This window comes from Acinonyx jubatus, chromosome F2 (assembly GCF_027475565.1).
Source record: "Acinonyx jubatus isolate Ajub_Pintada_27869175 chromosome F2, VMU_Ajub_asm_v1.0, whole genome shotgun sequence".
Taxonomy (NCBI): Eukaryota; Metazoa; Chordata; class Mammalia; order Carnivora; family Felidae; genus Acinonyx; species Acinonyx jubatus.
In genome coordinates, this window is record NC_069394.1 from 74,885,622 (window position 1) to 74,912,079 (window position 26,458).

Here is a 26,458-nt window from a genome sequence, read left to right on the forward strand (position 1 = left end):
GCCCACCAGGCTGGGGCAAAACCGCTCTTACCCAGCCAGCAATGATCAATCGAACCATTGCTAAATCCAAGGAACATTCTGCAGGGAAGCAATGAGTTAAGATCCAAGTAATTGAAGTCGAACTATCGTAGTTAGTGAAAACTGAAATCTTCCTTTAACTTCGCCTCACTTCAAAAGGAGGTGCAGTTCTGGGAAACGGTGGTTCTGCCCCCTGGCACCAGACTTACCACAGTGTTTGAGAGGATACAAAAATTCTTCTATTGGAATTTGCCCAGAGGGGGTAGGTCCCTCGAGGGCATCCCTCCTTTATCTTGGAAAATTCTCTTCTTGATTTAGAATAGAGGCTCTCAGAATATAACGTGAGTAGCCAGCCTTGGAACTGGAAAGAAAAACATTTTTTTCTGAGATTTTCTCTCTCCATTTTCAAAACCCAACAGATATTCATTCCTTCTTGGGATTTTTCAGGGGAAAAAAAAAAACTGTTTTGTCACAAAGTCAAGATTTCCCCACTCAAATTAAAAAATCTCCTGAGTTCAGCTGGAATATAAGAAGGTTTGTAGAAGCTTTCAGTTGATTCAGTGTGGTTGATGAAGGCTTCAGAGCCCATCACCGTTGCTGAGATGATCCCCGAAATAAAAGCTTAGCATACATATCTCCCTAATTCCAGTCCTTAATCCACCCTGGTGACCAAGCACCAGTGTTCCCATATCCTGAAAATAAAGGTGTTTCTGCCTGAATAACACGTGATGCCTTTTGCACTCTGATTACTTGTGCTACTCATTTTTTGGACAGATTCTTTTCCATAATATTTCCCCCAAAAGAGAAATCGGGAATCTACTGGTTGTGCCGTTCAAACATCAAGAGTTGAAATGCCACGAACTCTACCTTTGGTTCAACGGTCAGCCAGAGAAAACCTCCCAGGGCCATATCAACTTTTAATTTGGTAAGTCTTAAGTGAGCCGAAAGTATATACAGTCATCCAAGACAAGCTCAATCACTTTTGCTCTTCCTTGGTGACAAGAAGCAGGCCCCAGGCTCCCAGCAGTCAGCACGGAGCCTAACGCGGGGCTCGAACCCACATATGCGAGATCATGACCTGAGCCGAAGTTGGACGCTTAACGGACTGAGCCACCCAGGCGCCCCTCGAATGGTTTAAAAGTGGACAAATCCCGGGGCACCTGGGTGGCTCAGTCCGTTAAGGGTCCAACTCTTGATTTCAGCTCAGGTCATGATCTCAGGGTTTGTGAGTTTGAGCCCACCTGCCTCCTGCATCAGGCTCTGTACTGGCAGTATGGAGGCTGCTTGGGATTCTCTCTCCCTCTCTCTCTCTCTCTCTCTCTCTGCCCCTCCCCATTCCCTCAAAAATAAATAAGTCAATGTTTTTTTAAAAATTAAAAAAAAAAATAAAAGTGGAGAAATCCTGGGTTTCTCAACTGGTTTCTGACATTGTCCTGTGTTCCCACAGCATTCCACACAACCTACTACCTGAGGACTTCCCGTGTTGCACTGTTGTGACTGGTTTTCTAACCAGTTTACCCAACTGGATGACATTTTCCTGAGGCAGAGAAACCAAGTCCCGTTCATCTTTGAATCCTCTCTCTTTTTTTTTTAAAGGATTCCTGTCAAGATTTTTTGAAAACAGCAAGTTACTGCTTGGGTTTATACGTTTCAAGGAGAAAATAGATCGTATAAATCAAAGTATGCCTGAATTCTGTAATTGTGGCTAATTGATGGATATATGTTATCTGACTAAGTGAATGAGTAAATGTCTAGAGAATAACATTTTATGAGATTTCAAGGGGGAGAACCAGAAGCAAGTTTAGCTTTAATTTACAGTGTTTTTCAGCAGTGAAGTAGGTGGAAGTGAAAATCTAATGGAAACTTACCACGGGATTTTCTTGGTTTTGAAAATATTTGGCTTGTTTATTTATGTACCTGTTCTCCCTTCCGTCTTCCGCCTCTCCTCTCTCCTTAGCAAAACACAATTTGACTTTTGAAATGCATCTGTTGAAAGGATGCCAGACGGTTTAAGTGGAGAAAGATCTGTTACAAGGTATTAGATCACCTGAAGGGTGTGGGGGCCGTCAAGGAACCCCAATGATCTGGGGGCCAGGAGCAGGGCAGCTGGAGACCTTACCACATCCTGAGACCTTTCTTCCAGCAACCTTGCCCTGGCGGCCACCTGCTGCTCAGCATTTAGGACGAAAGGAACAGAACCTCTGGATCTCTGTCACTCCCCAGAAGAACAAACCATGTCCCCGCACACAGCCTGCGCCTGACCTGTGGTTGGGCTTCACCATTCCAAAGTACTACAAATACCTGGGTTCTTTAGCTGCAGGAAAGGCTGAACATTTTTCCTCCTCCCTCCCTCCTTTCTTTCCTTCTTTTTAATTTTTTTTTCAAAGCTTTCCAGTTTCCATCACATACGACACCGTAGGAAGGGAGCTGGAATGGGTGTCTGGTGAACCAATCTATAATTACCTGCTACGTAAACAAAGGGATAAAAAGAGTCTCAACCCCGGGGCCCCTGGGTGGCTCAGTGGGTTGAGCCTCTGAGTCTTGATCTCGGCTCAGGTCGTAATCTCTCAGTTCCTGAGATCAAGCTCCATGTTGGGCTCTGTGCTGATAGCACGGAGCCTGCTTGAGATTCTCTCTCCCTCCGCCCCTCTCCAGCTCATGCTATCCCTTTTCCTCTCTCTCAAAATAAATAAATAAACTTTGAGAAAAAAAAAGAATCTCAACCTCAGGGTCTGCTTCATGGATATGGAACCTGTGCTATAAATACAAGGCCCTGCACTTGCATTCAAGAGACACACAGCAGATTTTATATATTGAACAAATGCAAACAGAGCCCGAAAATAAAGATGAATGTCTTTAATTGTAAGTGAAGCTGTTCATCTTTTTGTGTGCTAAAAACATTTCTTTCCTGTGACCCATCTACACGTGTCCTTTGTCCATTTTTGAGTGGTTACTGGCCACTTTTTCTTATTGATTGATGACAATTTTTGTTAGGAGAAACAAAACTCTGTCCAAAATATGTACTGTATGTTGCAAAGGTATTTATACAGTTTGTCATATGTCTTTTGACAGTTTGTGGCGTGTGTGTGCATGTGTGTGTGAAAGGATATTTTACCACATTAAGGTGTGTGTGTGTGTGTGTGTGTGTGTGTGTGTGTGTGTGAAAGGATGTTTTACCACATTAGGGTGTGTGTGTATGTGTGTGTAAGGATATCTTACCACATTAGGCTGTGTGTGTCTGTATGTGAAAGAATATTTTACCACATTAGGATGTGTGTGTGTGTGTGTGTATGTAAAAGGATGTTTTACCACATTAGGGTGTGTGTGTATGTGTGTGTGTGTGTGTGTGTGTAAGGATATTTTACCATATTATCGGGCATATCAATACATTGTAAAGAAATGAAAACCAGCAAACTAATATCGGTAAGCAAATAGTATTTCTCAGTTTCCACACACCATCTGTGGCCCTTTGAAAATCACTTGAACTGGATTTCTTTATTGGGTGACGTCAGGTATACTTATTTCTCCCAGCAACACCACTTTCCAGGGAAATGGCTTCATGCTAAAATGTATAATTTGTGAGAGAAAAGTATCTTCACGGGATTAGCAGAGAAGGCGAGTGTGGCCATGAATGGCCGCTAACATGAGGTGGGACCTTAGTAAATACTTCTAATGACTGTAATATTTCAAGCATGGGTAGATTCATTATTACTGAAGAAAATGATGGTGGTCTTGCATTACATTTAGAAACGTCACTTAGCTTTCCAGTTAAAAATAAGGATAAGGAAAATAGGTTGGATAGTGTTTGTCTCTGAGAAGAACACAGTAAAACCACAAATTTCCTTGTTCTCCAGATGCTGAAAACTCTTCTCAAGAGTTTCAACACTAGGATGTGCTAGAAGAAATGGTCATGAAAACGCATTTAGCTTTGAAAGTTTGTGGGAATGCTTCGAAAAGGATAAAAGCTAAACCAGCCTACAACATCGTATCTCGTATCACGGATACCACCACGTCACCAATGTCATTAACAGCGGTGGGTTTTTAAGTCAGGTAGCAGCCCTGGGGTTCAGAACCCAACTGAGAGCCACCTGGAGGAGGGAGCCTCTTGGTCCTGCCTTGGGAGGGATGCCTTCTGCTCTGCAGGAACCAGAGGCTGGGGAGAAAGAACAAAGGTGCGGCCTGTGCTCAAGTCTTAAGAGATAAGGAGAGGGGACGGCGGTGGGACAGGCAGTGAGAGCAAGCAAGTAACCAAGGAGACAGGAGAAGGGTTCACATCTAGAGAAAGCGTGGTGGCCGGTGTGGGGAAGTGGACCCGGCCTCCCAAGCCACGTGGAGTAAGTCAGGGGAAGCATTTGGGAACCATGCACAACAGAGGATAGTAGCCCTGGGGAGGGGGGGGGGGAGGGAAGATGGGGCCCCATTAAAACAGGAGAATTCATCTGATAGTGGCAAAAAGGGGGGGGGCTTTGAGGGATTGCTATAAATAAACACAAGCAGGTACAAAAGACGCGGTGCCATGATTACTCTTGCCGTTTGTTTTTGTTCAATCAGAGCTGTTAAATGTAAAATGCAGGTTAGGGTCTAAGAAAATGGTGCCAATTGTATCTCTTGCTCACTCCGGCTCCACAAGACAAAATAAGAAGGGGACCACCTGCAGTAGGAAACCTGGGCTGTCACTAGGAAGCCCTAGGGGATCTCCCCTGTGGGAGGGGCACTGCAGGAGCCAATTATGCAGAGACCGGTTTCTCAGGGGGTTTGTGGAAAAGGGCGGCCATGTAACCAGCAGGACCAAAGCTTCTACTTTCTTAAAGGGCCAGGCTCATCCTGGGTCTGCAGTGGGAGACAGCACAGTTTTCTCCATGGGCAGTCATTCCTAGATGTTCCCAAAGGGAACCTACAGGCAAACTTAACTCCGCAGTATCTTTGCAGACTGGTAGGCTGTCGTGTTCTGGTGCCGACCCTCTGGGGTCAAAGTCAGCCCTGACTCTGCAGAAATCCCGTCCGTCCGTCCGTCCACAAGCCTGATGTCAGCTGCCAAATTCAATAGGGAGGGCGTCAGGCATGCTAAAAGGGGTAACTTGGGCATCAAATGCATTTTTAATCCATGGATTACATTCACAAGTAAAACAGAACATAGAGAAATAAGGACTATACCTTTCATTGGAATGAAAATAAAATCCTCTAATAATTTGCTGACTTCCATTGTATCCATCTAATCAACAAATATGTATTAAATGACAATGTGCCCGACACCCATATTATATACTGGGGACGCTGCAGAGAACACATCAGTTTCTGCTCCCGCAAAGTGCACATTCCAGAAAGGGCAGAACTTACAAACGAAGCTAACTGAGGCTGATAAAACCAAGCAATCTGAATAACTACCTTCTGAAATACACAAGTGTTGGGGAAGGTCATGGAAAAGACGTGACCACCGATTGACCCATTGACCCCAACCGGGGCTCTGGAGACCCCTCACCCCACCCGACCCCTCTCCTCGGAACATGGGTTCTGCTTGCCTTTCCGGCTCCCAGAGGCTGTTCCAAGGACACAGCCTTGAGATAATGGTGTGGTGTTTGGAATGCCTTCACAGTGTGTACTTAACTGAACCCAGTGACGGCCTCTATATAAACTTTTAAGCTTCCTCGGCGGGTGCAGAGACCCACTTATTTTGCTACGGCCCAAGACAAGCCTTGCATATGTCAGTTCCCTTTGCTTATGAAAACGGCCACCTACCAGTGGGGTCTGCCTCTTTCTTTCCCATTCCTCCCTGCCCTCCATTTTCCAGGGGCCAATGGCAAATTTCATCTGGGAAGCTCCAGAAGCTTGCAAACTAACACCCAGGGAGATCCCCTAAATGGAGCCAGTATGTAAATACCAGGGGTTTTTACACACGCCTGCCCCACACCCTGCCTTTCCAGTCCTCTGCCATCCTGACAGTTCCTCTTCCTCTCCCTTCTCCAGGAGGCCCTCAGGTGACCACAGGAAAAGCCTCAGAGGACTGCAGGTTTAATTATTTCTTACACAGAAGGAAAGGGAGACAGCACTTTCCTGCAAGTCAGGGAATTTAGAGTCGAGTTCAGGTGAACCACATTCCTTTTTCTGTTGTTTTTGTATCTTATCCTTATTTTTAATTTGGTAGATTTCAGAGCCTTCATATCTGTATTGGATTAAAACTTTGTTCTTCCTTTCAAGCACAGGGAAAAGTGATTCTTCAGCATTTCTCTGTTAATTACAAAAAAACCAGGCGGGGGGTGGGGGAAGGGGGCACACCCTGCCCGTTCACTAATTATCCCATTTTAAACACAGACATGCATTTATGCTCAGGACAGAGAAGCAAACATCTCAATGCTTTTCCAAGCTAAGAGGTCTCAACAGATAGAATAACTGATGCTGTTTGATGAACTTCGTGAAGTTTTAGTGTCCTCAGCCAGTCTTACTAGAACTGTCTTTACATAGCATGTAAAATGTTCCGTTTCTCAAATGTTTGTATACAATTTTAAAACCCAGAAAGGTGGAGATATGGAGACAAATTTGGGAACCTGAACTGAAATGAACATTTATACATAATGCAAAGACATTTGATACTGACATCCAGGTATTTTTATAAAGTATATATTAGACAAAGGAATAAAGAAAAATATCTGATTATATAATTTAGGCTAAAATTAACACATTCAACTTCTTTGTTGCTTTAGTTGAACTGATGAACCGATGAGAACAAAAATTTCAATTCATTATCTGCTTTTAAGAATTACAAAAATAGGGGTGAGTGACTCAGTCAGTTAAGCCTCCAGACTCTTGATTTAGACTCAGGTCATGATCTCGGTTTGTGGGTTCGAGCCCCATATTGAGCTCTGCGCTGACAGTGTGGAGTCTGCTTGGGATTCCGTCTCTCTCCCTCTCTGCCTCTCCCCTGCTCACACTCTCCCTCTCTCTCAAAATAAATAAGTAAACTTTAAAAGAGTACAAAAATAAAAATAAAGAAAAATTACAAAAATAATTCCGCTCAATCTTAGTTAACAGAATCACAGTTCAAATAAATATTTTGACAAGGCCTTTTAAAAGGTAGAGAAATCAATTTTTCACCACTTATTTGTATACAATTTTCATTCAAGTCCATTGGAGGCAAAAGCCAAACTGAGCAGGAGTAAGTAAATCAGGATGCTACTACCCCAGGGTAATTGTTCAAGTCTCTGGCAGGACTCCAAAGTATTTCAGAAGGGGTGTGTGTGTGTGTGTGTGTGTGTGTATGCACACAAGCTGTGCATTTTTTTTTTCTGTTTTCAAGAAATAATTAATTATTGAGCAAGCTTATAAATTCATGAAAATCACTAATCCCAAAGGTACATTTAAAAAAAGACTAGTATAGGGGTGCCTGGGTGACTCTGTAGGTTAAGCGTCCGACTTCGGCTCAGGTCATGATCTCGCAGTCCGTGAGTTCGAGCCCCGCGTCGGGCTCTGTGCTGACAGCTCAGAGCCTGGAGCCTGCTTTGGATTCTGTGTCTTCCTCTCTCTCTGCCTCTCCCCTGCTCTCTCTCTCTCTCTCAAAAATAAACATTAAAAAAAATTTTTAAAGACAAATATTGTTCCAGCAGTTTTTTTTTTTTCATCCATATGAAACCAAACTCAGCATCTAGATATAGAGCAGACTAATTTTATAAAACTACTTAAGTGCATCCTTGGATTAATTGTAGTATTTTACTGTAACAAATTTTCTATTATTTTATCCATTTCTCACTTAAGAATTATTATGTAGTGTGTATAGATCTTAATCTATAAAGGTCTAGACAGCATAGATCTTAATCAGAAAACCACTCCAAAATTTTAGTTGATCTGTCACCTGCACAAGTGCATGGAACCTTCACTCCATCTAGAATAACATTTTGTGGGGCGCCTGGGTGGCTCAGTCGGTTAAGCGTCCGACTTCGGCTCAGGTCATGATCTCGCAGTCTGTGAGTTCGAGCCCCGCGTCGGGCTCTGTGCTGACAGCTCAGAGCCTGGAGCCTGTTTTGGATTCTGTGTCTCCCTCTGTCTGACCCTCCCCCATTCATGCTCTGTCTCTCTCTGTCTCAAAAATAAATAAACGTTAAAAAAAGTAGAATAACATTTTGTGTCCTGGTTCACTAACTTTGTTTCTCAGCTGAGGGGATTTGGGCACCTGGTAGGTACTCAAAAGTTGTTAAGTGTGGGAATGTAAAGTGATACAACCACTTAGAAAACAGTTTGGCAGTTTCTTATAAAATTAAACATACTCTTTCCATAACACCCAGAAATTGTCCTCCTTGGTATTTATCCAAATGAGTTGCAAACATATCTACACTAAACCTGCACACAAATGTTTGTAGCAGCTTTATTCATAACTGTCAAACCTTGGAAGCAACTGAGATGGCCTTTAGTAAGTGAATGAATAATTGTGGTGAATCCGTAGCACAATTATTACTCAGTATTGAAAAGAAATGAGCCATCAAGCCATAGAAACATAGGGAGGAACCCTAAATGCATACTGTAAGTGAAAGAAGCCAGTCTGAAAAGGTTACATACTGCATGATTTCAAATACATGACATTCTGGAAAAGACAAAACTAAGGATAAAGAAAAAAGATCAGTGGTTGCCAGGGGTTGGGTGTAGGCAGGGATGAAGAGGCGGACCACAGGGGATTTTCAGGGCAGTGAAACTATTTTGTAACATACTGTAATGGCGGATAGCTATCATTATACATTTGCCAAAATCCGTAGAATTTACTAGATAAAGAGTAAACTCTAATGTAAAGTATGGACTTTCACTAATGATAATGTATTAGCATTGGTCCACAAATTATATCAAATGTACCATAGTATGGGGCGCCTGGGTGGCTCAGTAGGTTGAGCGTCTGACTTCGGCTCAGGTCATGATCTCGCAGTTTGTGAGTTCCAGCCCTGCCTCGGGCTCTGTGCTGACAGCTCAGAGCCTGGAGCCTGCTTTAAATTCTGTGTCTCCCTCTCTCTCTGCCCCTCCCCCCACTCAGGCTCTGTCTCTCACTCTCTCAAAAAGAAACATTAAAAAAAAAAAAGAAAAAGAAAAATGTACCATAGTAATATCCAATGTCAATGTCAGGAAAACTGGAGGTGAGAAGCATCTGAGAACTCTGTACTTCCCATCTAATTTTTCTGTAAACCTAAAACTGCTTGAAAAAAATCTACTAACTAAACAATTAAAATTAAAAAAAAATTGCTTAAATTTGTTAAATGAAGATACAAAGAAATAAAAGAAGTTGGTTGCATCTCAAAAGCACCTTCCTCTGAGTAATCTTTACTGAGCCAAGTAGCAAAGGTTCACAATGTCCTAATGGTGAATGGCCAGGTCCATTCAGGGAATGCTCACCTACAGAGGTCTTTCCAGGTCAGAGTTCTCCCACCTACAAAGCGAAGCTCATTTCCTAAACTAAGAAAGGTAAATCCTACTAAAAGCTAAAATAGCATCTAGGCCTAGGGAACTGAGGAAAAGGAAGGGAATTTATAACCAAAGCCCTCTTAGGCTCAGCGAAAAACCCATGAATGAATAGCAGTGGGGTCACCCTTGGCTCAGGAGGTTAACCAGCAGGCTCCTTCACTGGGAATCCCTAATTAACTTCTGTGGGGGTACTTCCCAGCTAGTTGGCGTTGACTGTAAAAGCCAACCCTCCTTCCAACAAGCACACATGTTAATGCGCTATTTTAAAAGTTCAGGGTACTTATTACTGAGTTGTCAAAGGCCCATTAATTATCCCCTATACTGTATTTAGCTTTCCTCTGGTAAATCTTTTTTAATTGCCCAGTCCGCATTTACAGAGCATCTTTATTTAACACGCTTCCAACTCTGTTTATGTTTATGCCTTTTCCAATAGCTAATTAAATAGAGTTCTTACCAGTACTATCAGAATCCTCAGTGAGAACCGTCCAAGTCTACTTAAGTGCTTTCCGTGCATTTCCTCATTATAGAATATTTGCAAGTTCCAAATATATTTCAAGTCTACCCTCATTCATATCTTTTCCCTGCCTCTGAAGAGTGGAGACTTCCTTCTCCGATAGTCCCCATATTTATACTATTTTACAAAAGACGACCATTTGGAAATACAGCCTTGAACTTGCTCCCTGAGCTGACACTTACTGATGGAATCAAGCCCAGATTCCCCAGGGAAGCACCACAGTCCTGGTCAGTTTGGTCCTAAACTCGAAATTCATCTGTTGATATTCTTTCCCTGACACCTTCCACGTCAGTCCTTTACAGAACCCATCACGAACCACCTTTGTCCCTTCTTTTCTTTCTGCTTGGAATCCTCTGACGTCTTACTCAAAGGTTACTCCCACGTGAAAGCTTCCGGGAAAGAAATCCTCTGTCTTCAATCCCTAAACCTTTCTCCTCCCGCCATTGTTGATGATGTATCACCCTTCGAGGTATAAACAAATATAACCCTTGCAGGGCAGTGAACTCCCTTAAGTCAGGGAGTGCCTTTCGCGACTCTTGGTGTGCCCAGAGCCTGCACTCAGTGAATATTTCACAAACATATATTAAATGAACGAAAGCATTTTTACTCCAGACCATCTTGGTTTCATTAAACTATTTCTGCGCTTTCCAGCATGTCCTAAGCTATATAATCACATGATCAGGGGCACACATAGAAGCAAATCATGAGAAAAATAACCATGCTATAGATATACATGATTCTTAGAACTTAATAGTTGGGATAAAAAATCCAGCAGATCAGAACCCATTGAATGTCATGAGCCTTAAAAACACATTTGGAAATCACTCGGTCTCTCTGGAAAAACTACGTTTTGTAGAGATACCACTGAACTAAAAAGAAAAACCATAGTGCATATTTTTCATTGAATGCCTACCCTCACCACCACCCCCCCCCCAAAAAAAAACTATTTAAAAAAAAACAGACGGAAGTTGGCAAGCCCTTCCAAAGCAAATTGTATCTACTTGGTGGGGAAGGGGGGGAAGAGGGGGTGCATTTTTTAAATAGGCAGAGGGGAATTTTTTTTTTTTTTTTGGAAATAAACATTTGGAAACACCTTTATAAAAGCTAGTTGGGTCTGATTCTGAAAATTTTGAATTGTGTGCACTTGAGAATGAATTTTCTAGCACTTGCATATGCTAGACTTGTATAGAGTTGGTCCTCTGAGACAAGGTTTAGGACTTGAATTTGAAGTTGTGTCACATAGGCGTAAATCTTGCTGGTCTCAGAGAAAGTGATGTGACTGACAGAGAGGTTCTGCCTTGCATACTTGTAGCTGAATTCATAATTCGTGAACATATGTGGAGGAGAACTCTAGTATATGCAAAGCATGACTGCGTGCAAAATGAGGATATAAATACAGGTTAATTACATACTATTCACACGGGGCTGGAGCCTACTTAGTATTCTTTAGTGTCATGCATTTCCCAACGGAAAGAATATGTATTTTACTAGGAGGTTATCAAATCAAAGTGACATATTATGGATAAAATTGATCCACAGTCTCTGTGTTTGAAGTTTGGTGTGAAATATCAATCTCGGGAGTAGTTTATCAGAAACCTAGCCCAGGTCAATAAAGCATGAATATTGTTTCCCACGTGTATATTCAGTCAGGTCTATGAAAGGAGCTGATATGCCCCACGAAGAGTAGTAAGACGTAGCGGCAAAAGTACAAGATAGGGAAGCCAAAGTCATGATTCTAGACTGCTGATACTTGCTATTTAGCAGCTGCGTGCACTTGGGCAAGTCTGCTACCTCCCTGAACCTCAGTGAGTTCATCTTCAAATGAGAACAAGGGTAACACCTACCTTGAGAGGCTGGCGAGAAGACTGGATGATTTAATATGAGTAAATGTGCTTTGCAAGCTGGAACAGCACTTAACAAAGATTTAGTCCTTATTGTCATGATCAAATACTATTTATTAAACCACCAAATAAGCACAGCATGTCACTAGGCCTTAAGCAAAGCAGGAAGCAGGGAAGACAATGGGCTTTATTCACATTAGGGGTTTTATCTCCCAAAGAGTCAAGTTTTTACCAGCAGGTAATCTTATTTGCAAAATCCATTAAGTCAGCCTGCTTCTGGGGTGACACAACTCACTGCCCTTTCTATGGTAACTTCTAGTAAATTCTTAGTTAGTATTTTGAGCCATTTCACTTAGGATTTTCCTCTTCCCACTTCTCAACAATTGAGTCCTGACATTACCTAGAGCAGCCCTGCCCAACAGAAATATCATGCGAGCCACACACGTACTTTTAGTTTTCTGGTGGTCACATTTATAAAGTATAAAAAGCAACAGGTGAAATTAATTTAAACAACATATTTTATTGAACCCAATATATCCAAAATGTTATCGGCTCAACACGTAATCAATATGAAAATTATTAGTGAGATCCCCTTTTTTGCCCCCCCCCCCCCCCCACCAAGTCCTCAAAGTCCCCAGGGAATTTGGCCCTTGCAACACACATTTCACAGGCTCAACGTGCGACGTGCAGTTCAGGGCCACCATATTGAAAAGCTATGCAGGTCTCGAGCCTGGCAGGTGACCACACCTACTGATGGCGCAAACCTAGAAAAATTAACTTAGTCACTCTCCATGGAAACCCTTAAAGAACACTGATGGAAACAATCACATTCTAGCACATAGATGGGGGAAGGAGCCCTAGCAACACAAGCGACAGCATAGCAACACCAGCTGTTGTACGAAAGGGAAATTAGAAAACTACTACTCTGAAGAGAAGCATTTCTGGGAAGGTCCGCCTTTCTCTATTTTGTGTGGTATGAACTAAAGCAACTGGCAATACCTTTACACAACCATGCATTTGATAAGGCGCAATTCTCGTTCTCTTTTCATTCTACACTACAGACACGGACGTATTTTGTCCTCAAGTTGAATGTCCTATTTCTCACTTAGGATGACAAACAGCAAAGCATGAAATCCTCCCATGATCTCGCTGGCCTTGTCGGTCTTGGGGTCACTGGGAGGGACTGAACTGCATGAAGCAGATTGGCCATCAGACATCTTCTCGTATTATTTTATAAAAATATCCTGCTAACTCCTGGCCAGGGCCTAGCCTTGCGGGCCTGGAGGCCTAGTTCCATTTTCTTCTCTTCCTCCCTTAGTTCTTCCTTCCCTTTGCAGAGGCAGAGGCTCCTTGGTCTATCAGACTAAAAGCTGGGGGTGAGAGATGCCCACAACCTGAACTCCCTCCCCACTGTCCGGACAGCCAGGGAGGGTGATGTCCTTTGCTCACCCTCGGGGCTGCTGCTTTTTCAGAAACTTCGGAACAGGAAGGAATAGCACAAACAGCCCAGCTCCACCTGTCTGAGCACAGACAGCAATCATTACCCCTTGGCAGGAACAGCCACCCTGTATCTCTCCCCTCTGTCTGCTTACTCTGATGGCACTGCCTTCCTTAGTGTCTACCTATTTCCCCTCTCACCACGCCTTGTCCATTCCATCCCAAGGGCATGAGTACTTACAGAACTGTGAGAGATGGGTGGCCAATGTGCTGACTTAATTTCCTAGAGTTTGGTTGTGAACAACAAAACTATAAAGTAATGGATTTTTCATAAAGATTTTATTAAAACCTTTCACTTTCTTTGTCAATGGGAGATTTCACATCTTTGTTTATAGTATTGCCTATAAGGAGATCCCACTGTTACCATTTCCAGGTACCAGCCCTTGCTTTCCTAGTGGGTGAGCTGACTTTGGCGAGAAAGCCCGTTAACACATCTGGATCGACCATATTTTCCGTTGATATCCAGCACAGATTAATCTTCCTTCACCACTTCAGTTGAAGGGGATTCCCCCCCTGTCTGCTTCTCAAACTTCAATGTGCATACTAATCCCCGGGGGATCCTGTTCAACTATGGGTCGTGATTCACTAGGCGGGTCTAGGTGAGCCTGAGATTCTGCATTGCTGACACACTTCCAAGTGATGTGGCTGCACTGGCTGAAGATCCTACCTTGTATTGTAAGGTGATAGCTCCACTCTTAGCACAACATCACAGACAGATTTGGTGCTATGAACATGACTTGCCTCCTTCCCTAGGAGAGCATATTCTTTTTTAAAATGTCTTCCTTACGATGATTTCAAACAGATGTTTGTGGAATCCACGATCGAAAGGCTATCACTGTGGTCACTTATTTTTTATCGTTCTATTCTCAGCAACTGATTACAGTGACCAAGTCGTGATTTAGTTGATAGACTGCTAATGAATTTGCACATATCAATAGCAGTTGAGTGAGCGCCTGTCATCCCAGCTCTGCCACCTCCCCTCATTGCCATCAGAACTAGACCTCCATGGGATGCCTGGGTGGCTCAGTCAGTTAAGCATCAGACTCTTGATTTCAGCTCAGGTCATGATCTCATGGGAGCCCAAGTTCTTGAGGTCAAGCCCCATGTCAGCACAGAGCCGGCTTGGGATTCTCTCTCTCCTCCCTCTCTCTCTGCCTCTCCCCACCCCTCTCTCAAAACAAATAAATAAACATTAAAAAAAAAAAAGAATTAGACGCCCAGTCTGTACCCTTACTCTCAACATCTGACCAGGCAGAAATTGTATAATGAGAACATAAATGAAGCAAATTTCCCTTTAGTTTTTTGAAGCAGTTATAGTTTGCCTTTGTGATGCCCTTGATTTCAGATTCTCACCTACCTTTACTATTAACAAGTTTGTTTCTGCACCTCACTTGGATTCCCAGGTTTCTCTTAAGTTACCATGAGTGGTGATGTGCCTTGGCCACTGATTTCATACCTACTTCTGATTTGTGTTTTAAGCCAGGATTCTCGGGTCAAACACCTTTAGACTACAGACCCCACTGATGCCCTCAATATCCAGTTAACCTAAACCTGACTATTTTCACAACTGGAGTTTTGCCCATTTGTTCCTAGAACAAACTCCTCTAATGGATCTTGTCTGGTCTGCCTAGTGAAGTGTTGCTTTAAGCTTTGCTGTGATGAGCTTTAAAATGGTTGTCAGTACAATTTTCCCACTCACACTACCAGGGATCGAAATTTCAGCCTCTGATTTTGGAACAAAATTTTCCATTTGTGTTCATTTCTCTCGTGGCCAAATTTCTCTCAGGGCTCATAAATGCATGCCTGATCTACAATACCCTCATCTCCTATGAGCAGATGAGAGAGTGGATCTCAATGATACAGTCCAGGGTATTTGGTCATGCTTCCTTGACAGAAACTTCAGGTCTCCTCCCTCTTACTCATTTGATTCCAGCCTTATTTTAAAGTAGATAGAGAGGCATCTGTGTGGCTCAGTCAGTTAAGTGTCCCACTCCTGATTTTGGCACAGGTCATGATCTTGCAGTTCATGGGTTCGAGCCTCGCATCAGACTCTGTGCTGACAGCATGGAGCCTGCCTGGGATTCTCATTCTCTCTCTCTCTCTCTCTCCTTCTCCCCCTCTTTCTCTCTCTCAAAATAAATAAATAAACATTAAAAAAATAAAGTAGGTAGATATTATGCCCTTAAGTAACTAATAACTATTGACTACTTTTCAGAAATATGAACACAGATAATATTTATGCTTTCATTAGAATAGTGTTACATTACCTGCTGCTGCGTAGAACTCAATTTTTCCAACCCACCCATCACCAACTCAAGAAAAATCCTATAGGATATATCTGTGACTGCTACTCCTAATAGTAATATGTCCCCTGGAAATATGAAACCCTGTGGGACGTACTTCCTAATTTAGAGTAGAATAATGGATCCAAGTGCTGTAAATCTCTTTGGAGAGTCTTCTGAAACTGACCTACATTTACAAAAATAATTGGTATTAATTTTACTTTTGTAAAGCAGGAAATTAATTAATGAGCTGAAAAGGTACCAAAATAAAGAAACCTCTGCAAATCCTTTCCCCCGCTTTGCTAAAGAATCATTTATTTCTTCAGCGTTACCATTTCATCGATCCAGTGGCCGGGCCATAAACCCACGGTAGAAATAATGGAGGATCGCTTTGTTACTGTTACAGCTACAGGGGCTACCTTTGTTTTGATTATTGGCTCTCTGTTACTGAAAAAAGACCTGAACTGTAAAGAATCCCCATATCTTTCTTCACGACTGTCATCCGAAGCCCTACTGCTCTTTATATGGATGAAATCTCTCAGACTGGTGGTTCAGAAAGGTGACTTTGTCCGAGTGTACTTGGTAAGAAGCCAAATCAAAGTCATCCCAAGTCTTTTTAGACCCGTATTCACTGTAGATCCTATTTTTTCTATATATGCATGATTTTCTGTTTGACTAATCCTCACCCGCCCCACACACTGCCCACTGCTCTGTTTATATAAAAGGATTCCCCTGGCAGGAAAACAGGGCATGTGCATAAATTAAACAAAAGAAGTAGAACTGATTCAAACAGCCTACTTATGAATCATGAAGAAGAAAAAATAGTTTGACACACTTCGGATCATTTTAAAATAGATGCTTAAAATTTTTTTTTAAAAATTAAATATCTGAAATGTTGTCGTGGGGTTGAAAATTGTTCAGCTTCATGACAGAGAGCTAACATCCTAGAGATCCAGGCAATTCCTATCCAAGAAAGGTTAATGCATTGCTTTCTGAGTGACAGACCCCTATTCTTTAATGAGGACAGGCCTGGATATAGTGTCTTTGTTTAGAGTTTAAATTCAATTTCTACCATATTAAATCAGGGACAGTGTAACCCAGGACAGGCTTTTAATTTAAAAGCCCACCTAGCTCTGACAACAGCCTTCTCGTTGACATAACGTATAGTTCTTTATAAGCCAGTGAAGCATTGTTTTTATTTGCTAATCATAGCACCCCAACTGTGCCTACCTCGCTACGTGAAATGGAAACGGTAATTTTGGCTTCCCAGGTCTATATGATAGATACCTTAGGTTTAGTGATATGGGAACGCTTCCCACATCAGCGTCAAATACTTAAGATACGGGTTTTTATGAATATGGTGTTATTTGATTGTAAGTAAAATTCAGAAATGACACAAAGTAAGTAACATTACACGAACACACTTAAGATTCTGTCTACATGTATGGATCATACCAGTTCCTAGATGTTAGACGCTAATGTTGTCAACTCTGGAAAGTCCCTTGTAGGTAACCAGAGAAACGCCATTAACGATGATGTCCTTGGAAGAACACATACAGACTTTGTGGTGCTGCTACTCTGGGGACTGGGTACACAGGAAGAATTTATAGTAAAAGCAAGACCAGAATTTTGGACCTGGAAAGGAACCTTGAATATTATCTTTTGACCGATCACATCATATAGATAGAAAATTAAGGCTCGGGAGGAGGAAACCAAATGAAGATTTAAACTTTGCGGGGACCCAGGGAGATGCACTCTGCCATCATGCTGACACACGTAGCCCAGAGCACTGAGGCGACCTGCCTGGGGTCTGGGCTATCAAGCAGCCAGCTCATCTCTTCTGACTCCTCACCTAGTCCACTGCCCCCAAAGGAGCTGCCTCTGGAAAGAAGATCCGTCATCGATATTCTACTGGGACCCATCATCTTAGGGTTGGAAAGGAAGTAATGCTGTCCTTCAGATCACTGCCTCTAGAACACCTCTGGACTGATTTATTTCCACTTGAACCCTTCTTTAGTTTCCTTGGCAACCGGTAACCTATATTAGTTCTGTGGATATACTAGACGTGAAATTACTGGTTTACGGCGGTAAGAAGTATGGCAGACACGGGAGTGGCATGAGTAAGAGCAGAAGCTACAAACCTTCTTTGCACAGACAAATAGAAGCACCAGAAAGAGCAAAATCATTCCACGCATAAATATACCCCCAGGCAGTCAGGTGTAGGGAAGAAGAAAGTGAAAGTTTTCTCCCAAAGCTTTCCCGGGCTGCCTTTTCCATCAGCAAGCACAGAAATGCCAAGCTGGGCTTCTGGATGCAGCTTTCCCTGAGCAGAACTAGTACTTTATGGAATGTATCCCCACTTCCTTAATGCTGGCGATCTTGAAAGAAAAAAAGAAAAGAGCTGGGGCAAGGAGGGATATCGTTTCTAGATACCAACACCCCTTCTGATTCGCTGCACCCTTACAAACTCAAGAGGCAAACAGCCCCCTTCTCATAGAGAAGAAAGAATAATGCCTGGGCTTCATTCACAGGTCAGTAAATATTCACTGAGCATGGAACCTCCACAACCATTGGAGTAACTTCCCAAGGACGGGCCCGTGGTCTTCCTTCCTGACCGGCCATGCCACCAATTACCAACGACACCGGCATATAGCCGGAAGGAAGTCACTCGGTGGTGGTCAGAATTGTGCAACGCCATTCAACAGAATTTGTTCTCCCCTGACATCCTTCAACACATTACGACTATTTTATAAGATTACACCTGACAAGCACTTTCTCATGACTGGTACCACACTGCACCTTGTGTCTGATAACACCTAAGACTAAAACTTCTAATTCCTGATCTTGCTTCCATGGGCCTAGTTAGGGTGTCATTCAAATTCTATAGCAAGTCAAGCAATGTGCTAATTGGATTAGCCAGTGAGTTCATACAAAGGGGAATCATTCTGTACCGGTTACCCAGTGGTTGGTGTTATTTAATATCACAGGTAAACGATTTCACTCAAGCTGTAAAGTATAGAACACGTTTAACAGCAAGATGTGTACTTGGATACGCAAACATTAAAGAATTTTTTGCAAGTGACTGAGCAAAGACCCTCAAAGCTACTGAGCCAAGGAGTTGTGGATACTGTTCAAAAATGATAGCATCCATTTGTATAGATACTTTTAACTACGCTATGCAGGAAGTCGGCAAATTTCATCAGAATGTAATAACCATAAAATCAGTTTTCACCCTTATAAGTAAACAGTATATGGTTCAAGTGAGTGGGAAAAAAAATACAATTTTTGCACTAGTTATTGCAAAGATACTGAAATAAGTATATCTATCACATAGATTTATGCATAAATTATTCCAACACATAGAGAAGCCACAGTACATGCACAGAGGACTGTCTGGTTGTGTGTGGATTTATATCTGTTAGGTAACTCAGAGATTTAAATAGCAAGGCCAGCACTCAAGGATGTTACAGAGACTTGTGGTGCTCTAGGGAAGATAGCGGGTCCATAAACCAATGAACAGATCTCAAAGTAACATAACTGCAGTGTTCCAAGCAAACTCCTGCTTCTTCCATCCACGAGAAAGCAAAGATCAGTCTACTATGTTTGGAGCAGCATGTAATTAATGATGGAAACTCTCATGAAATCTCAGGGCTGGAGGATGATCTTTTAGTTCAACCCTCTGCATGATACTTAAAAGTTTTTTCTGCTACAACTCTGCGTCCAGTTTTCTAAATGATGCTTATACACTCCAATGTTGGGGAACTCGCTGCTGATAAGGAATCATACTTGATCTCTGGATGCCTTTGACTAGCTAAAAACTGCTTCCTTACATTGACTCAAAATCTGTCCATCTTACCCCAGAGGGCCCACACCCAAGTCCAGTGCCTGGCCCTCATTACAACCCTTCAGTACTTACCAGGGAGCTCTTAACTTCTCAGCCTTCTCTTCTACCTAAGGACCCTCAATCTCATCAACAATTTTCTCATGTGGCCTTTTTTCCCCTCCCACATCGGTACCGAATTCTAACCTAGAATCGGTGCAGAACTATATGACCTGGACAGAAAACACACTTAACATACTCTGTCTCAATTTCCACATTTGCAAAATGAAAGGGCTACCTCAGAGATTACTCTGAGGATCAAAGCCCTCAGAAAATTGAAAAAGTGTTACAAAAACAGAAAGAACAAGTTTCCAAGGACAAGGAAACGTAAATTTGAATAACACAAAGACCACCGTATCCTAAGGAAAATCTCTTCCAAAGGTAGCCAGAAATAAACTTTTGCCAAGAGTTTACTTTAGCATAGGGGTACCTGGGTGGCTCAGTCAGTTAAGTGGTGGACTTCAGCTCTGGTCATGATCTCACGGGTTTGTGAGTTCAAGCCCCGCATCGGGCTCTGTGCTGACAGCTCGTAGCCTGGAGCCTGCTTTGGATTCTGTGTCTCCCTCTCTCTCTCTCTCTGCCTCTCCCCTGCTCCCACTCTCTCTCTTGGTCTCTCTCTCAAAACTTAATAAACATTAAAAAAAATTTTTTTAAAAAGAGTTTACTTTGGCATAAATCCAGGAACAATTTCAACCGATCTGTTTTTCTGAAAAAGCACTCCCCAACTTGTTGAGCCTATTTAGGCACTCCAATTACATCCAAACTTGATCCTTTTAAAATCAACGAATTTTAACAAATGAAAAAGACATGACTGAATCCAAAAGGATCTGATGATGTATCCTCTGAAACTGAACTACGCACCATTCCTTTGGCTAAAACAATGTTTTAACGCTTTTGTAACAATCCCTCCCCTCCCTGGCTCTTATAATCCAGGATTCCTCCATGCTTTCAGAATAAAATCTAAATCCCCTTCATTGTCTACCCAAGGAATTCTCCTTCCTCCTCTCTAGCTACTATCGCTCATTCACTCTCTATTCAAAGGACACACTTAACCTGCCTTGTTCTCTCTTCCCCGCCCCACCCCTACCCCCATGCCTTTACACAAAGTCATAGCCAAGGCTCTGCAGCCATTGCCCCGCTTTATTCAGACAGCAGATTTTCTCCTCATTCAAACCTTTGCTCAAACATCCCCTCCTCGGAGTCTCATCTGAATCACTAAGATGGTTTGAGGTTCCTGTTTCTTTCCTAGTACTTATTTCCTTGTATTGAAATTGTTTGTTTTTCTGTCTTCCTCGCCAGACAATGGAATCCTTAAAAGATGATGTGTATTTTATTCATTTGGGGGTAATTAGTAACTAGAACAGTGCCTTGCATAGAGTAAGTCCTCACTATATGCAGAATGAATAAGTTAATTAATATGCAGTAGAGGGAAACACAAATATACAGAAAAGTAACCATTCAATGAACTGAGGAAAGGGCATCAATCTTGCCTGACCTATATCAGAATTCAGAACTAACTCCAAATCGATAAAGTACTTTTTCAGTGGCCGGAGGTGTAACCTGTATGCTATTTCCCTACCCATTCTTGATTGCTAGAACCTCTTTTATCATTTGCAAGGCACTTTCCACACATTCACCTGCATCGTGCCATTTAATCATTAATGCCACTGCAAGACCCTGTTACCCAACTGGGATTTAATGCGGCAAGCTCAGCATGAGGAGCACTGGACTTAGAGTCAGACAAGCTGAGCCCCAGGCCCTATTCGGCCGGTTGACTACTGGTGTGTTATTGGACACATCTCTTACCCCGTCTAAACCGCAGCTCCCTCTCCCACTTTGCCATCCTTAGTGAAGGTCAAGTGTCATTGTTACACAATGTTGTCATTATTATCCAAGCTGGCATTTGGAGGCAGCAAACTGATCCAGAAAGAGCACAGACTTTGGGTATGGTGGGTCAGGCTTTGACTCCTAGCTATGTCACATAATAGCTGGGTAATTCTCTGAGCCACTTTTCTCATATTATAGAGATACTAATGATTTTTCTCTTAGGTTCTTGTAAAGCGTAGTTGAGATAAAGAATATAAAGACATTTGTAAATTTTTCAAGTGCTATATGAAATTATTATTATTCATGGTTGGCCAGATTTAAGAACGACTTAGAACAGCATTGCTCAAAGTTCCCTGTGTGCCACAAGAGTATTTAATAAGTATACCTTTGCAAAGTTATCGGTAACTACACATTAGCTTTTTTTTTTTTTTTTTTTTTTTTTTTGCATATCAGCTTATTAAAGGCTCTGAGAAGTCCTGCTGTAGAGAGATCTGTTTAATTCCATTTAAGCTGCCCTTTTCCAATTGCCCTTTTCCAATTTATTTGAATATGGAACACATGTCATACCTTGTGGAACAGCAAGCATGAGAAGAGTAGAAATGTTCTTTCACCAGGTCGTCACCACATGACTCTCATGATAGACATTCGGAAACAAAAACCAAACAAAATAGTCAAAGACTAAAAACACTCCCCATTCTACCATCTACTCACTTATTGTATGCAATATGCCTGCTTGCTAGAAGACAACCAAAAAAGTATATACACGTATACACGGGAAAAACCGAGTTAGAATTTTGAGAGGAAGTCATAAATTCTGAAGGAAGAAGGCATCCAGATACAAATGATTATGGGTGCGAAGACTTAAAAACTGTTCCAGCTGGGCATTTGTGATTCCCACTGGCTAGACTGCACGCTAAGTAACTTCTGGACTCATATGAAATGAACAAGAAAAAAAATACTTGTTCATTTGCACACACATTTCCTTTAAAGTCGTGATTGCTCTTTTCACATGGTAGCAAAAGCTCACTTCATTATTTCAAATGGCTCTTTCTCAGAATCAACTCTTGTGACTTTAAAAGCCGCCATTAATTTCCCATTAGTAAACTTTAATTAAAATGAATATGTATCATTGCTTTCAGCAGTTGCATTTGTAATAAATGTACAAATACATTCAAATCTTGCCCAAAATGTTTCAGATAGCTATTTCTGAACAAGCAAACACTTTGATGTTATTTCAAAGGACTGTATCTACAGAAAGCTTTTAGAACCTTGCCCTTACCTAAAATAACTAAAATTTCATGGAAATACAAGGGACAGTTACCAACCTAGCTAAAATCTATTTTATTGATCTCAGAAAGTAGCATGTTAAAACATGAATGATGGCCCCTGAGCTTTGAACCATTCAGTACCTCGGTGTTTCTGCAACATTTGTGCATAATGCATTGAAAAGAAAAGCTAGAAGAAGCAGAGGGGTGTTCCTAATTTAAGGAATCCTAATGGTCTAAGATAATGATCTAATACAACAATCTGTGATGAACTGCCTTTCACCAGCTTATTATCAAAGATGGACCTACTGCCCAAAGTTGCATTCCAACACTCTACACTCGGAGAAGCTGAAACAATTTAGAATGCATCTGAGTGTTAAACTCCATGAATTTTTCGATCCCTTTCCAGTTTCCTACATTAGGCTAAAGTTTGTTTAAACATACTTTATAAGGAGAAAACGAGGTTGAGTCTTAGACCATACTTCCATCAAGTTACCCCACTACATCCCGAATATCGTAACTAGAATCCAAGAACAGGTGGATTAGATCATTCAGACTTACATGTTAAACACAATACTCTGAAAATGTGGGCAAATATCTGAAAATATTTTCAACAATACTTCCTCCCAGGGAACCATGCAGTAGCAGAAAAAAACCTCAAAACCCTGTAGAAATACTTAACAAAAGGAGTCTTGTGTAACCAGTTTCTCTAAGAGTTGGGTGGGTCACTGCATTTTTCAGACAGCCTGTGACTTTCCTTGTGCATTTGACCTTACCCTTCTTTCCCTCCGCCTCCTAGATCAGCTTTTCTGTATGGCCAGTTGACCCAGTGGCTGTGGTCTCACTGAGATGTATGTGGGCCCTTTTCTTTTCCTAATTACTTCTCACTTTCTGCATTTTATCTCCTGAGATAACTAAATGTCAATTTTCAACCGGGAAAATGTTTGGTTTCGACAGTCTAGTAAACATAACGATAATGAAAATTATTTTTCAGGTCACAGAATTTGATAATATATTTTTCATAAACTATCAATCTGGAGGAAGCATGGGCAGTTCTTCAGCTAATAAGAGAAGTGGCTGCATTATTTACATACATCTAGACATTTCAAAGGTGATCAAAAAGTAAGTGATTTCCAAATCCGGCACAAAGTTTGCAAAAGTCACCAAATGGAATGGTAAGCGTGTAAGCTTCATTTTCCACATTATCAGATGGAAACTACTAATCATAGGCACCTCACCACTAAACAATTTCAGTGATCAATGTGAACATTTGAGTTCTTCATCAAATCTGAATGGCTTCATATAATAATGGCTGCATATAAGGCTTCATAATGGTCATTCATGGAACATACAGCTATCACATTTAACTGACATTTCAAAGTCCTTTGAGTCCAAACTATGGAGCTTTCCAACACCGACGGGTCTGACTGCCTCTCATATACCACTTTTCCAGAAAGTATCCGTTTGGGAAAAAAAAAAAGTTTTGCAATTTGAAAGTTTGCCGTCTATGGCAATGTTCATCCTGCTTCACAAAGCAACGACAGTCCCAGGAAAGGTTGCAAAATAACCACCCTTGCTCTTCTCCACGAAAACACTATCGTTCGCCGCAAAGAAAACAAGTTTTTCGTCCCATTCGACAAATTCTCTGAGTTGTTTCCACATGGGAAACATGTCCTCGGCACACTTAATGATTTATAAAGCCTTTATCGCAAAGATAACTACAAATGAAACGGAAAAGGACACTGGCACACCAGCACGTAAGCCCCACATTGGTGCACTTCCTAGGAAGTTTCCTCATTTTGCTTACACTGCGTACTTCTGAGCACTCTGTTTCATGATATTCCTAAATCTAGGCAGTGACCGCTCAAATGACGGCTCCCTCTGCCCAGAGAGTTTAGCTTTGTATTCCAGTGTCTAAGTGGAAGTGATATCTGTGTAAAAAGACTTGGTCCATCAGATGACAAGTAGCAGAGCGACCAATGAAGATGCCGAGTCCGATTAAAGTTTACAAGACGCGCCACCCCTTTTCTGAGGTTTCTTAGTTATGTGGGAAATCAGAATGTGGGGTTATTGCAAGCTAAGCAGAAAAGACATCATAAAAGTGAACCTACTCATGGTTGGAGATAGATATAAATATAGATTATAGATATAGGTGTCGGTATTCTCCAAAAAAGGACAAGCCGTCCGCCCACTAAGCTTTTTACTTGGAGCACAGTACTTCTCCTACAAGTGAGCATTCCAATGTGGGTACTTCTGAGCAGTAAGAATTCCCATATAACTAGAATTAGCAACAGGGAACAAAAGAAGCCATCCAAATGGCAATATACCCCGCAAATTCAACATAATAAAAAAGGATTTTTAGAAGATGTGACGGGAATCCTCTCCCGGCCACTGGAACAGTATCACTGAAAATGGGGAGGGGGTGGCACATAAACAGAGAGAAGCTGGCGAAGCAGCGTGGGGACACAGAGGGGAGGGATGGGTTGATCAAAACCACTTTGCTGCCTGTCTCCTGCTTCTCACTTCCCTCCCACCTTAGGTTGTGATCACAAATGTTAAAAATGCAAAACCCGGTATAAGAAAAAGAAGAAGAAGAAGAAAACCCCACAAACTGAAAGAGTGTGACTAGGGTTACTACCACAGCAACCCTAAAGGATTTTCGTGCAAAAGCAAAGCAGCGAGGATGTTATGTGGTTAGCAATAGCACTCCTCCCCCGTCGCCACCCCTGATACGGTACCTCCAGATCTGCCCGAGCTGCAGGATGTGGATCAGTGACTGCAGGAGCCAGATGCAGAAGGAGCAGGACGCAGACCTGTGTTTGCCGCTGGCCCGGGTGGCCCCGCTACTGTTGCTGCCGCTGTTGGCGGCGGCGATGTTGCTCTTGCTGGCGTTGGACGCTTGCCTTTGCGGCGTGGAAGGACGAGCCTCGCCTTCCGCGGCTGCAGACCCACTGCTGGCCACAGTCTTGCAATCGGCTCCAGGCGGCGGGCAGCTGGAGGCGGCTGCGGCCGTGGCGCTGTCCTCGGTGCTGAAATCGTGCACGAACCAGCGGAAGCTGAACACTTGCACCGAGAGCGAGCCGAGCACCACGAAGAAGAGCGTGAGCCCGAACCACCAGCGCTGGCCGCGCAAGTAGTAGTCCACGGCGAGCCAGATGTCCGTGCCCACGTCCGCGAAGTACACGGCCACGGCGGCCAGGATCCAGAGGCAGTCCCACAGCGAGTAGCGCCGCTGCTCCCTGCCCAGGCGCAGGCACAGCGCCGCCGAGCCCGCCCCGCTGCCGCCCGGGCCGCCAACGCCGCCGCCCGGGCCGCCCAAGCCCCCGGAGCCGCCGCCCGAGCCGCCGCTCCCGGCACAGCAGCAGCAGCAGCGCGAGCAGCCGCCGCCGTCCGGGCAGCAGCCGCCCCCGGCCGCCTCCTCGTCCTCGGCTCCCGACCCCGACGGCAAGCCCGGAGCCAATCCCTGCACCGAGCCCGAGTGGTCCGAGTTCTGCAGCGGGGTGAACGCCACGTCGCTGCTCTTCTTCATTTTCAGCCTCCCGTCTGACTTAGCGGCCATGATGCCTCCAAACCGGAGGAGAACCCTCCTTTATCTGACACCTTTCCCCGCTGTCTCCTCCTCCCGCCACCTCCTCGCCTCGCCCCGGCTTCCCTCCCTGGCGGCGCGGCTCCCCCTCCTCCTGCTCCTGCGCCGGCTCGCCCGCCGCCGCCCGCCGCCCGCCGGGCTGGGCGCTGGGCCGGGCTAGCGGCGCGCCTGGGGCCGGCAGGAGCGCCGCCTGGCTGCCTGCGCGGAGCCAAGCTGCTCGCGGCGCCCCGCGCGCGCCCCTGCCAGCCGCCCGCGCTCCTCGCCGTCCCGGCCCCGCGGCTGCCGCCCGAGCCGCCGCCGCCGCCAGCAGCAGGAG

General features: G+C 43.3%; 1 protein-coding gene across 1 annotated transcript in view; it reads right to left on the reverse strand.

Annotated features, from left to right (window-relative positions):
* The window catches only part of XKR4 (XK related 4), a 413,864-nt gene extending 387,615 nt beyond the window's left edge, over positions 1 to 26,249 (reverse strand). Inside the window, exon 1 of the mRNA XM_027042875.2 lies at positions 25,295 to 26,249. Within this exon, the coding sequence (XP_026898676.1) occupies positions 25,295 to 26,115 (821 nt within the window). The 5' untranslated portion in view covers positions 26,116 to 26,249. The remainder of the gene's footprint in view (positions 1 to 25,294) is intronic.
* Positions 26,250 to 26,458: the final 209 nt, after the last annotated feature.